The sequence below is a fragment of the Passer montanus genome, unplaced genomic scaffold, assembly GCF_014805655.1.
Source record: "Passer montanus isolate IOZ18808 unplaced genomic scaffold, ASM1480565v1 scaffold114, whole genome shotgun sequence".
NCBI classification, from domain to species: Eukaryota; Metazoa; Chordata; class Aves; order Passeriformes; family Passeridae; genus Passer; species Passer montanus.
Genome location: NW_024358058.1, coordinates 787,418 through 803,771, shown reverse-complemented (window position 1 = coordinate 803,771; position 16,354 = coordinate 787,418). Strand labels below are relative to the sequence as shown.

The window sequence follows — 16,354 nt, the reverse complement described above, 5'->3', positions numbered from 1 at the left end:
CGCGGGCTGTAACAGAGTGTTCTGCCCCACGGGCAGCTGTGTCGCGGGGCCGCGTGTGCACAGGCAAGGCCCGCGCAGCTCGTAGCTGCCCCGGGAGCCTCAGCTGCCCCCGTGCCCCCTCGCTGCCCCGCCCCAGCGCTGCCGCGCTCCTTCCCGGCCGGGGAAACGCGTTCCGATGCAGAGCAGGCCGGGACGCCCGGCCGCGCCACACCGGCGAGCAGCAAAAATTATGAATAAGCTCTTGTTAATAAATACTTTATGATGAATCCAAATAGATTTCCTCCTCTGGAGCAATTATTGCAAAATGGGCTCTAATAGGGTGCAGGGCGGCCCCGGGAAGGGCTGGGTGCCTTTCAGGGCCTAAGTGCCTCCTTCCATCCCCTCTAATGAGCACTTCCCAATCATTTGCATCTGTCTCGGCAACAGGTCTCATTACCAGGTTAACTCATTACCCAGAGCCGCTTCGGCGAACAGTTATAAGCGGCTACCGGAGGCTCCGCTCCACGCCAAGGGCATCTGTGGGCTCTGGTGAGGAGAAAGCAAGTCCCCGCTGTGCCCTTTTAAGGTACCGGGATTTTCAGGATTACCAGAACCTCTGTAGTCGCATCCCCGCCTGCCACCACGCCAAGGCTTCCCGTGGGGGCACGGAGCCCGACTTGCCAGCCCCTGCCCGGGCTCGCAGGGCCGCGGGACCTGGCAGGAGGCGGCCGTGGGAGCCGGCGGCGTCCGGAGGTGTGCGGCTGCTGGAGGGGCGGCTGGGCATCCTTTCATGATGTGTGCTCCCTGCGGGGCTGCCGTGCAGCGAGGCTGTCCCGCGGTGGGGATGGCATCCCGCTCCTCCCTGCAGCCGAGGCCGCGCTGGTGGCAGAGCAAAACCAACTGCCGAGGTGTCTGACCCCTCCCGTCCCGCTCCTCCTCCTCCGCCCCTCACCCCAGCGCCTCCCCCGTGAAAACTGCTCGGGAATTTCCTGAGGAAACGGGTTTTTTTCATTGGAAAATTCAGGCTGTTTCACTGAGCCCGACCTGTTTGGACAAGGCGCTGGAGCGGAGGATGCTCGGAGGGTGGCCAGCCCATGGCCGGTGCCAGTGCCAGGTGCCGTGTCCCAGCGTGGCACGGAGCGTCCCCCCTGTCCCCGGAGTGCGGAGCCCCAGTGCTGCCGAGCCGGCAGCAGGAGCACGGGAAGAGGCAGCGCCTCAGCTGTGCCCCTTCCCAATCCTTGGCGCTGCCAAACCCCGGGCTGCGGAGGAGTTAATCCTCCGTGGCATGCCCAGCTCCACGCAGAGTATCCCTCCTTCCTCTCCCCGCTCCGCCGCAAGACAGAGCCGGACTTGACCCGTGCCTCAGTTTCCCCTCACAGCACCTGGCATGGAAAGCCAGCGCTCCAGCAGCCCCTGGAAGGGGGTGCAGGGGGGCCCGGAGCGGGGCCGGCAGCACCCGGCGCAGGCGTGCTCCTGCCTGGGTTGCAGGGCTTTACAAGCCTGGGTTGGATGAGGCCCAAGCGCAGGCTCTGCTGCCAGATTCCCATCCGGAAATGCCCCGGGAGCAGCCTCGTCTGGGGTATTGCAGCACGTCTCTGCTTCCCAGCCCCGCAAAGGAAAAACAGCAGGAGAAACACTTAACCAGTCTTTTGCCGGCGCTCGGGCTGCTGGGCTGGGGGAACCCGGTGGGAATCTGGGGCTGGGACGGACAGACAGACAGTGCATCCCTGCCTGTGCCTTCCCGAGTGGATCCGGCTGGTGCCAGCCGGGATGGTGTGCCCGGCTGCGGGGCTCGCTGCCTGCACGGCTGGGGAGGGTCCCCGGGTCCTTTGGCGTGTCCCTCAGCCCCGCAGCAGCCGTTCCCGTGTGCTTGTCCCGATGCCCCCCAGCCGCCCTCGCCTGCCCCGCTAAAGCCGCTTAACCGCGGCATCGCTGCGCGGGTTAAGCCGGGCGGGAGGGAAAGTTGGCGAGGGGCTGATTGGCTTTGGGAGCAGCTCCCGGCCTGCCGTAATCCCGGGCGAGGCGGGGGGGCTGCCGCGGCTTCGGGGGCTCCGAGGGCTGCGGGGACTTCTGCACGCAGCGGGTTTTTGGAGGGTCTCAGTTGTGGGTCCAAGTGAGAGCTGCGAATTCTCGGCACCGTGGCGAGGGAGGGCACAGAGGAGGGCACCGTGGCGGGGGAGAGCACCCAGCAGCCCCCGACCCCCACAGCGAGTGCAAGCAGCGCCCGAGGGTGCTGCCTCACCCACCCCAACCCGGATAACCGGGTTCCTGCCACGCTTCCCTGCAGCGGTGCCCGGGGTGGCACTCCCCAAGCGGGAGAGCAGGGATGGGGACAATGGCACGGTGTCCCCCCGGCCCTGCGGCCAGCCCTGCCGCCGGCTGCCTGGGGAGGGTGGCGAGGCCAGGGGATGGCAGCAATTTGTCGAGCTCGTCTGAATAACCGGCCACCAAGGAAGATCAGCCGCCCACCGCCCCGGCCAAGTATTGTTTTTGGAACTCACTGCTGCTTTTTTCGGCTCCTGTCTTACTTTTCTTTGACCTTCTTCCCTGATTTAAGACACATGCCCAGCCCTTGCCCAGCTGCACTGAATTAGCGGCTGCTGCTGGGGAGGGAAGAGGGAACCAGACCCTGTGGCGTCCCCGGGAGCAGCCGGTGGGGACAGGTTCCCCAGGCACAGTCGGGTCCTCCAGGCAAAGAAGGGTTCCTCTGGCAGGATGAGTCCCCTGGGCAGGGACGGGTCCCAGGGTTAGGATGGGTTTGCCTGCAAATTTGGGGTCCCTATGGGCACAATGAGTCCCCTGTCCCTTGCTGGGCATGGCAGGGACACCTGTGGAGCCACAGCTCTGGGTCCAGAGAGGAGCTGGTGACCCCCAGAGGTGGCAGGGTCTTTCCCATGAAGAAGGATCTGTGTGTGCAGGGACTTTGGGGGGTTACTGGGGCTGTGCTGGGGTTGGGGCTTGGCAGTTACTGGTGTCTGTGCTGGGTGCAGGGACAGTGGGGTCTGCACTGGGATGTCTGTGCCAGGTCACAGCAGAGTCTGGTTCAGGGGGTCACTAGTTCAGCAGACACCCAAGGACCCACGCTTGCTGTTGTCAGGGTTTGTGCTGGGGGAGCAGATTTAGGGTTAACGGGATCTGTGCTGGACTTGAGAACAAGTGGGAGTAGCAGGGTCTGTATGGGGCCGATGCTTGCCGGGAGCCTGTTTCAGGGGACATTGTTCCCTCCAGGCAGGGTTACTCTGGGACACAGCTGCTTCAGCCAGGGAATGGCATCGCTGCTCTGGGATGAGTGGGGCCAGATCTGGAGTGCTCGCCCCATCCCACAGCCACAGCTCTGTCCTTTCCCAGCTCCTGCCTGTGGCCACCTCCTCACCTCAGAGCAGCACTTGCCTTTGGCATTCTCCCCAGGCATGACCCTGTGGCATGGCAGTGGCAGTTGTCACCAGCCATCCCCCTCTCAGCCCTGGCAGGAATCCAGCTGAGCTCCTTCCTCCTCCTCCTCCTCCCCACAGTCATGAGGGACCCCAAGGGCCAAATCCTGTCCTTGGAGGGCAGATTGGTGCTGCCCTGGCTACACACAGGGAGGTTCAACCCTCTGCCTGCTGCCTTCCAAGCTGTGCTGCTCCTCACCAGGAAGGCTCCCAACACCTTTCCATCCCATGGTGGGGTTGTGGGCCCCCAGCCAGGAAGCACTGATTTTCCAAATTGGAAAAAAAAATGGGATGCGGGAAGGAGGGGCCAGAGTTGGGGATGCATTTTCCTTGTTTTCTTTTTGGGGCTGGACTCATCCAGCAGCGCTCACCAAATGGAAAAAGGCAGTCAGAGCACGTCTTGTGTGCCGGGCCAGGCGCCAGCCGCCGAGCTGGCTGCAACTGGGGCAAACTGGGGGAGTTTCTCACTGGTCCAGAGGGAGTGGAGAGGTCCAAGGCACCCACAGCTCGAGTGGGAGCACCCGGCATGCTGCAGGCGTGGGGCACCCGGCACTGGGGTGCTGTGGTCTGGCAGCGCCTGACGCCTGCACAGCGGCTCCGGTGGGCGCAGCGTCAGCTGGGATTTCAGGTGGGATTTCTGCACCTGGTGGGAGCAGATCCTGGCATGCAGATCCTGCAAAGGGGAGAGGGTCCAGGTGCTGCTGAGGTGGCCAGCCTTGTGCAGGAGCCTCTCCCCTTGTGGCACGGGCTCCAGTATTGCCCAGCCACTACCTGCAGGTTGCTGGCCTGGGGAAATTGCAGCCGGTGGGATTTATGGAGGTCTGCTGGAATGGGGGTAACCTCGCTGGGTGGTGAGAGGATCCGAACCCTGGTGGGCATGTGCCTCTGCCACAGCTTTTTCTTCTGGTTGCACTGGAATGCAGCCCAGTGGGAATGAGCCTGGCAGGTCCCCAGGGCTCCACAGCCACTTCGGGAGGGAGCTTGGAGGGACTCAGCCAGGAGTGACCCCCTGTCCCTCTGCTCCCACAGGATGAGTTCCACCCCTTCATTGAGGCGCTGCTCCCCCACGTCAGGGCCTTTGCCTACACCTGGTTCAACCTTCAGGCCCGCAAGCGCAAGTACTTCAAGAAGCATGAGAAGAGGATGACGAAGGATGAGGAGAGGGCAGTGAAGGACGAGCTGCTGAGCGAGAAACCGGAGGTGAAGCAGAAATGGGCCTCGCGCCTCCTGGCCAAGCTGCGCAAGGACATCCGGCCCGAGTGCCGCGAGGACTTCGTGCTCTCCATCACGGGCAAGAAGCCCTCGTGCTGCGTCCTGTCCAACCCCGACCAGAAAGGCAAGATGCGCCGCATCGACTGCCTGCGGCAGGCGGACAAGGTGTGGCGGCTGGACCTGGTCATGGTCATCCTCTTCAAAGGGATCCCGCTGGAGAGCACCGACGGCGAGCGCCTGGTCAAGTCGGGCCAGTGCACCAACCCCATCCTCTGCGTCCAGCCCCACCACATCAGCGTCTCTGTCAAGGAGCTCGACCTCTACCTGGCGTATTTCGTCCGTGAGAGAGGTGGGTGCTCGTCTGCCTGCAGGGCAGAGCCTGGCTGTGCCCTGCCACAGCCAGCTCCGGGGGTTTGCTTTAGCTTTCCCTCCCCGTCTGTCCCATCCCCGTCTCCAGCTGGGGACACTGCTCCTGAACACCTTTCCCACGGCAGACCTTGCAGTGCCTCCCTCTCCAAACTGCTTCGTGGGTGGGTGCCCCCCACCCTGGCCCCTCTCCCCCAGCCAGGGCTGATCCCAGCTGCCCAGGAGCACACAAAGGTCCCTGAGGGTGCTCCTGTCTCTGGGCATTCCCAGCATGGAGTTTTGGGGGTTAAACCCAGAGCTAACCCCACATCCTGTGCCTGGCTGAGGAGTGGGTGGGCAGCCTGGGCAGGGAAGGAGCAGCCTGTTCCTGGTGCACCCCCAAGGGCTGGAGCTGGAAGAGGTCCAGCAGTGCCCATTTGCCATGGATTATGGTGCCAATCCTTTGATGCCAGAGCAGGGACGGGGCAGCAAGGCCGGCTGGGGGGGGCATAGCAATAGCATTGGTGGGGGCAGCTCCTGCTGTGGATACTGGTCCCAGCCCTTCACCTGCCTCAGGGTGCCACGGACTTGCTGGGAGAAGTGGCTGCTTTCACTGCAGCAAGGAGGGTCAAACCTGCTCTCAAAGCCGTCAGTCAAAGGGGGAAACTGAGTCACAGAGTGCAGCGTAGGCAGCAGCTCTCCCTTTGGGTCCATAAACCATTGTCCTCTCCACCAGCTCACGTCACCTCCCCACATGCTGGGAAGGGGAAGCTCAGAAGCAGGGATTTTACCTGGGCAGGTTTGTTGTCCCCGGCTGGTGTCATGCTAGCACAGACACCCTGCCAGCAGCTGGGGTCCCCCACACACCCTGCCATCCATCCACCAGCACCCCCAGGCGTGTTGGTGCACCCGCAGGAGCCAGGGAAGATGCTGGCCAGGGGCTGGGCGGTTGCAGGACAGCAGGGTCTGTGACTTGCAGCCCTAGGGGGAATCAAGGGTCTCGTGGCCACCTCTGGCCAGGCCAGGCTACCCAGGTGTGCAGGAAGGGTGGCAGGATATTGGTCCCCTCCTGGCAGCACCTCCTGCCCCTGTCCACAGCACGAGGTGATGTCCCCCGGCCCCGTGAGCCCACCCTCATCAGCACCACGGCAGGGGGAACGTGGGGCTGTGGCTCTTTGCCTGGACTGGCCAGAGCCTAGGGACAGACAGTGACACCACAGAGGCCACTGGTGCCAGCAGTGCCAGCAAATCAGGTACCAGTGTTGTCAGTCGTGGTGGGCACACGCTCTGCCCAGCCAACCGTGGGATATGCTGGGTGTCACTGGGGAAACTGAGGCAGGGCAAGCATGTGACCTCCCCCACTACCCAGGGAAGGGCTTGGCAGGACTACCAGGCCCTGGTGGCTTTGGGGCACAGCCTCCAGCAGGGAATAGCCAGGGCCAGACCCTGCCCCAGGGCCCAGGTGGGACGCTGGGCTGGTGTGGGGCACATCCCTGGTTGCACACGCGTGTGAGCCAGGACCTGCCCGCCCAGCCGTGCCCCTGGTGTGTGAACACGTGTGCTGCCAGCACCCGTGCCCACGCACGTGACTCACCCGCTCCGTGGCACCAAGGGACCCAGCAGGGCACTGGGAAGGGTGGGTGCTGTGCTGGGAACAGGGGTGCAGGGTGCAGGCTGGGGGTGTCCTGTGCACCCGGACAGGGAGTGGGGTGTCGTGTACTGGGCTGAGACGTGGCCATGCTGGGCTGAACTGGGCTGCTGCACGCTGTGATTGGGGGCACCCTGTACTCACTGGGATGGGGTTGCTGCATACTGGGCTGGGCTGGGGGCACCCTGTGCTGGCTCAGCTGGAGGTGCAGTGTCACACTGGGCTGGAGTAGCCTGGACTGGGAGCACCCTGATGCTGGACTGGGAGCCCTACAGTGGCCAAGCTGAAGGCAGGGACCAAAACCCCCACAGCCTCTGCAATGGGGTCCCCATTGCCACCTGGTGTGCCTCCCTGGCCACGCCGTGTCCAGCCACTGTCCCCAGGAGGTGGCTGCCCCTCTCCCACCCCCCGCCCCTCCACCGGCGACCTTGACCCCGGTGTCTGGGTCCCCAGCAGCCGCAGTCACCTGACTGTCTAATTGGGAACACAGCGGCTGTAAATACTCTCTGATAAGGCCTGGCAGCCTCTCACTTTCACTGTTAAGGTCGCTCTGGCCCTGGTTAAGGGGGACCAGCATGGGCCAGGAGCATTAGTGTGAGACCCCTGGGGTGCTGCAGGGTGCTGGGTGCTCGGCATGGCCTGGCCCCAGCCCACAGTGGGCATGTTCAGTCAGGCTGTGGCTGATGGGAGGGGTCTCCAGCCTCCCACCTTGGTGGGGAAACTGAGGCAGGGAAGAAGCCACCACATCGATGGCACCCTGCACGGCATGGCCAGGCTAGTGACAGCACTCCAGGGGTGCCGGGGATCACTGCACCACAGCCTTGTGGGCTCAGTGAGCTTCTCCCTGCCCGACATGCTGCCCTCCTTCCCTCCTACCTGCTCCTGCCCGGCACACTGCCCGTTCTTACGTGCCCCCTCCTGCCTGATTCTGCCTCCTCCCTCCTTCCTGCTCCCTCTGCCTGCCCGCTCCTGCCCTCTCCTGCCTCCTCTCACTTGCCCGCCCGCAGCATCCCCAGCCTCAAGGGCGGGGGCTGGGAGGGTCTGTCCCGCGCAGGGCCCCCCCGGCCGGGCGGGCCGGGCTCCCCGCAGCCCCCGCAGCTCCGTTATCAGCCCGAGCACGTGCGCCCGCGCTCCCCCGCCCCCGCCGCCCGCTTTTGCCGGTGTCAGCACAATTTCCCAGCCGCTGCTCTGGCAACGCCGGGGAATGGGGGGGATGGAGGAGCCCCCGGCCCTGCGCTCCCCACCCGCGCTCTGGGGCAGCCTTGGCAGGGGCTGAGCGCCCAGACAACCCCCCCCGGGCCCATGTCAAAGGCGAGCTCTGCGCCTCGGATCTTCCCCCTGTCCTCGGCTTTCCGTGTCCCCGGGTGGGCAAACTGAGGCAGGACCTGTGCCGGGCTGCGGGGAGGTCCCGTCCCAGCCCTGCTGGCCCCGGGGGGGGCCGTGGGGTGCAGGGAGTGCCGGGCGCCTGGGTCCTCCCCGGAGCAGCACCGGCCCTGCTCCCATCCTGCACCCAGCCCTGCGACCGGCACCCCCGGTAGCTTTGGGGCAGGATGGGATCAGGGTGGGTGCGGGGCTGGATGCGGGATGGGAGCAGGGCTGGATGCAGGATGAGGGCTGGATGCAGGAGGGGTGCGGGATGAGTGCGGGGCTGGGTGAGGGCTGGGCTGTGCACACCGCAGTGGGGGAGGGGACGGCGCTGCAGCCCAGAGCTGGGTGTGCGGCGGGGGGGGCCGGGCACTGCAGGGCTGATGGTGCTGGGCAGGTGGGGAAACAACACGGGGGGCTGGGGGGAGCTCGGAGGTCGCTGGTGAAAGTCAAAAGCATTGCAGTAAAATGGTAATCAATCTCCCCAGCCGCTGGTGCCAGGACCTTCGGAGCATTACGGAGAGATTCCTCCCAGCAGCTCCTGTCGGCAGCAGCCAGTCTGGGGACAGGGACGGGGGGGGGTTGGGGGACGGGGGACAGTGCCCCCCTCCCTGCACCTCCCACCAGTGCTCCCCACCTCCATGGGCTCCCTTGCTGAGCCCTCAACATGGTGCCTCCATCCCTGCAGCCCCATCTATGCATCCTTGTATCCCCATGCTGGCAGCCCCCATCCTTGGACCGCACCCTGCTCCCACCCAGGCTCCCCGAGCCGGGGAGAGGCAGAACAGGCCCCTCACACCCACTGAGGTTCTCTGCGCCCCCCTCCCCAGCCGCATGCTCAGCAGGGCAGGGGGTCCGGGCTCTGCCCTGCAGTGAGCTTTTCCCGGCAGTGCCCCTTGGCTGAGCCCCCGGGCCGAGCGGGGCGGGAGCAGATGGGTGCCCAGGGCAAGCGGGCAGTGGGCCCCAGGGTGGCATCGAGCTCCTGGCAGCCCCGGCCATGCCGCCGCCAGTGGACAGCACATGGGGGGAGGCAGGGACCCCCGCGCTGTGCCAGCATCTGCGTCTCCCTCCGCCTGGCAGCCCCTTATCTCCCCCCACCAGCCTCACCGCTGGGTGCGGTGCGAGGCAGATGGCACCAATCTGCCGGGGAGCCTGTGCCAGGGCTCTCGTCCCAGGCGCGCTGCGGCCGTGCCAGGCCGGCCGTGCCAAGCGTCTGCTCAGCCCCTCCAGATGGAGGGGCAGGCGTTTCCCCGGGCACCGCCGCTCCGCCAGCCCCCGCGCAAATATTTATCGCCAGGGTCACGAGAAGATTGATGGGGTTCACAATATTTGGGATCTGTCATTCGCAGAGCTGGGCACCGGCGGGCAGGCAGGCTGGAGAACCCCCCAGCACTCAGATGAACACGAGCAAACCCTCCCCTTGTTGCCGGTATCTCTGCTCCCGGCCAGACAGCCAGGGAGGCCGGGGTTGAGGGGAACGGGGTAGGCAGAGCCCAGCAAGCCCAGGAGGAGACCCCCCGGGAAAGAGCACAAGGGTACGAGACAGCAGAGAATCCGCAGGGGCTGGGTTCCTGCCCCCACGGCTGCGTGCTGCAGAGGCGGGATGGGAGGGGGCTGCCCAGGGTGCCACCCCCCCGCCACCCCTGTCCTCTGCAGCGTCACTGCCCGGGGTGCCGCTGCTCCTGCGCCCGGCCCCGCTGCGAGCCTGGCGCTGGCACGGCCGGGGCGGTTTCCATGTGCTCGAGCTCTCCGGATCGATGTGCCGGCGACCTTGGGGAGGTCAGGGCTTCCCCGGCTCTCCCGCAGTGCGCCGAGCCGGCGGCGTGCCGGAGCCGGACGGCTTCCCCGCAGTGCCCGCTGCCAGCCCCGGCCTCGCGTCACCGCTGAAGCGAGCTGCGCCCTGCGCAGCCCGGCGGCCCCGGCAGCGTGAGCCGTGCCTGCCGGGGACCTGGCACGGGGTGCCACGTCCTGCGCCGCCCGAGGGGACAAGGGGCCAGAGCGGTTCCGCGCACCGTTAGGCACCCGATGAATAAAAGATGAGCGAGCTCCTCTCACGAGCACCTGCCGTCCCCCGCCCTCGCCACCCGCCGTCCCCCCGCGCTGGCAAGCGCCGTGCCCTCCCCGGGGCCGCAGTTGCCATCCTGGCCGGGTGCCCGGTTCCGTGCTGCGCTGGCAAGGGACAGCTGGGGCGGCAGATGCCCACGGTGCTCCCTCCCGCCCGTGGCCGCGGGAGGGGGGGAACAGACGCCGGCAAGCCCCCGGTGTGCCCCTACACCCCCGACCAGGGTTGGCACTGCCAATTGGGGCATGGGGACGGTCCCCTGTCACACTGGCCCCTGCACTGGGGTCTTGGCCAGTCCTGGGGAAGGGCTTGAAACTGCTGCCTCAGCCCTGCGTAGTGGCGGTGCAGGGGCTGGTTTTGGGGGAGCATCGGAGGGGCCATGGTGGGTGTGCATTGGACTCGGGGGGGAGACTAGCTGTGTTGTGGGGCTCTGCCACGGGCTGGAATTGCTGGCGCAGCAAGATAGTGGCAGCATATTTCCCTTTCCCTGTCCCTTTCCCTTTCTCTCCACCTTAATTTCTTCCTTCCTTTCTCCCTCCCTCCCTTCCTTTCTCTCCTTTCCCTCTCCCATCCGTCTCTCCTCTCTCCACTCCCTCCCTGCACTGCGCCCCCAGGCACCCCCAGCCCAGTGCGCAGGGGCTGGATGCCAGCACCCCGCAGGGGAGAGTCCCGGGGAAGGGGGGGCTCAGCCTTCCCTTTGTCTGTCCCGCTCTCCCCATCCCTTTCCCCGCTGCCATCTGTCCCCGCTCGCCTCCGCGGACGCTGGCAGCCCTGGATGGAGCCCAGGCCTGGCAGGGCTGAGCGAGGGGGCGGCCGCGCCGCCCTCCTGGGGGGGTTCCCCCCGGCCGCTGCCATCTCCCCGTGCCGGCCGGGGTCGGCCGAGGACAAACCCGCTCGCTCGCAGCGCCGCTCGCTCGCAGCGCCGGCCAACGTGCTCGCGCCTCCCAGGCTCCCGCCCGGGCCAGCTGGCCGCGGCCGGCGTACGTGGCAGCGGGGCGCGTCCGTCCCCCCCGCCACCGCCCCGCCACCTCGGGGGATGCCTCCGGCCAGGACCTCCCCGGGGCTCCGCTCGGCAGGGGGAGGAGGAGCTGCCGCCCCCGCAGCGCTGGTGGCCGAGGCCCAGCAGAGCCGCCTCGCCCCGCGGCCCCGCAGCGCTCCGGGCACGGCGGAGGGGGGTCCCGCGCCCCGGCGCGCCGGCCGGCCCGGCTCAGCCAGGATTTACCCGGCACACGCGGCGGTTCAGGGTATTATATAAAGGAGGTTACACAAGCAGGACTGTTCCGGGTTTATGTAAGGGCCACCCCGCTCTGGCGGCAGAGGGATGGACAGTGGGACGGGCAGCGGAACGGGTAGCGCCGCTCGGACCTGGGGTCACTGTGAGACTGGGATGAGGAGTTCTGGGGGTCTGACAGTGCAGAGCCCCTAAATCACACCCTCACGCAGCCTCGCTCGCCGCAGCCATTGCAGCGGGATCTGCCCCACGGCACGTTGGCTCCCTCTGGTTTCCAGAGGTCTTCCACCCTGAGCAGGCTGCTCAGTCCGGGCCCTACTGATCCGCGCTGTTGCCGTGGCCAGCCGGAGGAGTGCAGTGACACCTGAGGAGGTGCTCGCGCTGTGGGGCCACGGAACATGAGGCAGGGGGGCAGTTCCCCCCCCCCCCCCCCAGCCAGCCCCCAAGGGAAACTGAGGCACGGGGCAGAAGCCTGCAGGTAGCAGTGCTGAACCCTCTCCCATCCCCTGTCCTCGGCTGGCAGAGCTGGGGAAAAGGGGGAAGGCTGCTGCCCTCGATGTGGGGCTGGGACTGCTCACACCGGCGCCAGCAGCTCCCCCAGCCCCCGGCATCCTCCAGCCTCTGCGCCTGCGCCCGCGCCGCTGCCGGTAACACCGTGCCCTGTTACCGTCAGGCTCGGGCACCGAGCCAGGGCTCTCCCGCAGCTGCGCCAGCCCCGGGGGGCACCCGGCCTGCAGTGACACCCCCCAGGGCCGGCCCTGCTGCCCGGGGGTCGTTCCCACGCGCTGGGACCGCGGGCGGGTGTCGCTTGGGGCCCGGCGGCACCGTGCCAGCCAGCGGGGCCGGGGTGCGGGAGCCGTAATTCAATGGGTGGCACGGGGCCAGGCTGCCAGCGCGGCCCGGAGCCCAGGCAGCCCGCGCCCCCCCGGGCACACACTTGGCTATTTTTAAAAGAGATTGGATCGACCTGTTTGGGCACTGAGCACTCTCCTCTGCCTCGCCGGAGACGACCCCGCACTGAACCCCTTCCCCCTTGAGCTCCCCACGGTTTGGCAGCAGGACCACCCCCACCTCCATCCCCCATCCTGGCCTCCCGGAGGGGTGGAGGGTCCAGGATCAACTCAGCAGTGGGGGCATGGGGGAGCTTTACAGGCTTCTTTCTCCTCTCTGGTGCAGTCGAGCCACTTGTTGGGTCCTGGGTTGGGAGTCTCCCGCGAACACCCTTTGTGTGGAGCGCGGCCCGTGAGCCCGGGGCTCCCTTCGCCATTTTAGCGCGCCAGCCGGCGCAGGCGGCCGTCACATGGCGGTGAGAGCAGCGCTTGGCCCGGCCGCCCCGCGCCGAGGAGGCAGCCAAAAATCTGCTGGCGAGCTCACCCGCCCAGCCACGGGAGCTTCGGGGGTGCCGGGCCCCGGCCCCGGCCCCGGCCTCGCACCCACCGCCTCCCTCAGGCCGGACACGAGGGGGCAGGGAGGGGCCGCGCTGCTGCCAAATCTCCGAGCTCGGGAAAGTCCCGGCTCTGCTCGGGCTGCTGCGGGTGGGAGCGGAGTGCCCGGGCTGGGGTCCCCAAGGCGTCCCTCAGCAGCAGGGGTCGGTGAGGGGGCACTGGCGCTGCCGGGTCAGGGTGGTGCTGTGGGATGGTTTGGAGGTACAGGGACGTGGGGCCCACCCAGGGCGAGTGATGGCCCTCCCGAGTGCCCTGGGGGAACGGGGACCAGGCTGGGGTGGTTTGCTGTGGGCAAAGATCCATGTGGGCACCTCAGGACGAGCGGTGCAGGTCCCTGGGCTGAGTCAAAGGTGTGTGGGCACCTCGGAGGCACCAGGCGAGGGCACGGCCTGGGAGCTACCCCGAGGCCGAGCAGCGCAGGGCTGGGCAGGGGGGTCCCAGGGAGCCCTGAGGCCACGGTGGGGGCTGTGGGGAGCCGGGCCGGCCTCAGGCTCTGACCGCCAGCCTCCGTCCCGCGCCTTGGCCGGGCTCCACGCTAACCACTTCCAGAGCCGCCGCCAGATTTGTTGTTTTTAGAGGCGAGGAGGGGCCGTGTCCGGCCACGCGGTGCCCGTGGGTGTGCGGGGGGGTCCCCAGCCACTCCCCCATCCCCGCTGCTTCGTGCCCCGCTCGCTCCCACCACCCACACCGCAGTGCTTGGGCACGCAGCCGCTTCAAAATGGGGGAATAGAGCTAGAAAAAGAGAAATGGAGAGAAGGGAAGGAAAAAACTCTGCGCCCGTCTCCAGGGGGAGTTTCTGCTCCCTAAAATGGCTGCCTGGAGGGAGCCTGGGGTGCGGGCACGGGGGGGTCTGCTGGCGGTGAGCAGCATCAGGGCAGGATGCCGTGGTGCTGCCAGCGTGGTGCCAGGCTGGCACGGGATGCGTGGAGGGGATGGCAGCAGCTGGGCAGGGAGACAAAATGGCTGATTTGGCATCGGCCTTGAGCAGTCCCTGGGGGATGTGGGCACACGGGGGTGTCGGGCTGGGAGGTGGCACAGTCCCACTGTCCCCATGGACAGCCTGCCTGGTGGGCAGCACGCAGGGGTGTCATGGAGCCCACATGGATAACTTGCCCAGCCAAGGATAACCAGTCTGGGAGCCACATGTGAGTGCAAGGGACTTGAGGGAAGAAAAAGGAGGAGAAAGACAGGGAGAAAGGGAAAAATCCCAAGGCGGGCACATGGGCTGGCAGTTGCAGCTGCGTGGTTTTTTTGGTGTTTTTGGATTGTCTCAGCCCTTTCCTGACATCTGCCAAGGCTGCCAGAGAGAAATGCCGGAGGCCGGGGGGTGGGAGGAGGAGGAGGAGTATGGAGAAACAGGAGGATGAAGGAGTATGGGGGAGAAATACATGGCAGAAGTTATGGAGGGGCTTTGGGAGCAGCCAGGTGATGAAGGATGCTCCTGACTGCAGGATCAGGGCTGTGCCAGGCTGTGCCAGGGCTGCTGAGCTCAGCGTCTGAGCCAGGATATTTTTAGCCAAGAGGGAGCAGGGCTGGACAGGGCTCCAGGAGTCAGAGCAGGTGCTGTCCCAAGCCCTGCTGCCCTGCAGGAGCTGAGCAGAGGTGGGACAGGGTGCCACAGGTTGTGCCATGCTGTGGTGACACTGCCTGGTGGGGCAGCACTGGGTCACGGCTGTGGCTGGAGAGAGGAGAGGAGGCAGGAGCAGGGCCAGGTGGCCATCACCCAGCCCTGCCCTGGGGCTCCCCTCCTGCGGGGAGCAGTGCCAGGGTCCTGCGTGTGGCGCTGTCCCTGCTCCTGTCGCTGGCAGGGCTGGTTGGTGACTGTTCCTCAGTGGCTGGGGACATGCCAGCTTGGTGGTGGCCCTGCTGTGTGGTGAGAGCTGCTGGGCAGCCTATGCCTCAGTTTCCCCCCACAGGGCAATGCGGGGGCAGTCAGCTGGTGGCAACCCTGGCTCACACTGGCACAGAGGCTGCCACTGGCACAGGGGCTCACCCTGGGCTTTGCCTCTTGCAGATGCAGAGCAGAGCAGCAGCCCCCGGACAGGCATTGGCTCGGACCAGGAGGACAGCAAACCCATCACGCTGGGTGAGTGCAGAGGGCAGGGCTTGGGCAAAGGACAAGGGACACCCCAGACTGTCCCCAGGGTCCCTGTCATGGCAGAGGAGGGGGGACCCATGACATAAAGGCATGCTGCCAGCCACTGCCTGGCCCCTGCAATGAGCTGGGCACAGCCTTAGCCTTGTCCTACAGCCAGCAGAGTCTCACGTAGACCACAGCCCTTGGGAGCAGCAGCTGCCATGGAGGTCCCATGGTGAGGGTGAAGCCTCAAGCCCTGCCAGCACTCTCAGCCACAGGAAAACTGAGGCACTGAGCAGGTCCAGGGCATCTTCAGCAGAGAGAATCAATTGGGGTGGTGTCTTGCTGGAGCAGGCAGTGGAGTGGAGGCTAAGGAGGGGGACAGATGGGGTTTGGGGTGCTCTCAAGCATCGCCACAGGCAGTGCAGGATGGGAGGGGTGGTCCTGTTGCCCCCTCAGCACACCCTCCTGTCTCCCACACAGATTCGACAGACTTCCAGGAAAGCTTCGTCACCTCGGGGGTGTTCAGTGTCACCGAGCTCATCCAGGTGTCCCGAAGTGAGTGTGACTGTGATGCCACAGCCCAACCCTCAGCTGCCTGGGCACAGCAGTGTCCCAACAGCCCCCCCACCCCACAGTGGGTTGGGACTCCCCTCCCCACCGAGCCCCAGTGACCCCCCTCTCTCCCTGCAGCACCGGTGGTGACGGGCACAGGGCCAAACTTCTCCCTGGGGGAGCTGCAGGGCCACCTGGCCTATGACCTGAACCCCTCCAGCACCGGCATGAGGAGGACACTGCCCAGCACCTCCTCCAGCGGGTAGGTGCCACTGGAGCTGTGCCAGGGTGGTGCTGGGGCCAGCCCGAGCACGGCCGTGGGGAAGGCAAGGGGCAGCCAGGTCCTGCCACGGGCTGGCACTGACCCCTGACAAGCTGGGAGAGCTGGGGCTGTTCAGCCTGGAGAACTCCAGGGAGAGCTCAGAGCCTCTTTAATGCTTAAAGGGGCTCCAAGAGAGCTGGGGAGGAAGCTTGGACAAGAGACGGAGTGCCAGGACAAGGGGGAATGGCTTCCCACTGCCAGAGGGCAGGGCTAGGTGGGTTCACTTCCCTGGGAGGGTGGGCAGGCCCTGGCCCAGGGTGCCCAGAGCAGCTGTGGCTGCCCCTGGATCCTGGCAGTGTCCCAGACCAGACTGGCCACGGCTTGGAGCAGCCTGGGACAGTGGGAGGTGCATGGCAGGGGTGGAATGGGATGAGCTTTAAGGTCCTTTCCAACCCAAACCATCCCATGATTCTGTGACCCTTTCCTGTCCCCAGGAGCAAACGGCACAAGTCGGGGTCCATGGAGGATGACATTGACACCAGCCCTGGGGGCGAGTACTACACCTCCTCCAACTCCCCCACCAGCAGCAGCCGCAACTGGACAGAAGACATGGAAGGGGGTAGGTGCCACCTCCTCACCAGTGCCCTGGGGCCCCCGTCCTGCTCCCAGAATTCTGCAAACCACGACCACCCCATGTGGCCATCTGGGCACTGTCCATGCCCCACTGTCCCTGTGGGCCTTA

General features: G+C 66.3%; 1 protein-coding gene across 4 annotated transcripts in view; it reads left to right on the top strand.

The window, feature by feature from the left end:
• The window catches only part of NFIC (nuclear factor I C), a 40,039-nt gene that overhangs the window by 14,192 nt on the left and 9,493 nt on the right, over nucleotides 1-16,354 (top strand). For all 4 annotated transcript variants that reach the window (XM_039696843.1, XM_039696842.1, XM_039696844.1 and 1 more), the window contains 5 exons: nucleotides 4,440-4,971; nucleotides 14,733-14,804; nucleotides 15,279-15,353; nucleotides 15,489-15,612; nucleotides 16,107-16,231. In XM_039696843.1, coding sequence (XP_039552777.1) covers nucleotides 4,440-4,971; nucleotides 14,733-14,804; nucleotides 15,279-15,353; nucleotides 15,489-15,612; nucleotides 16,107-16,231 — 928 coding nt within the window. The remainder of the gene's footprint in view (nucleotides 1-4,439; nucleotides 4,972-14,732; nucleotides 14,805-15,278; nucleotides 15,354-15,488; nucleotides 15,613-16,106; nucleotides 16,232-16,354) is intronic.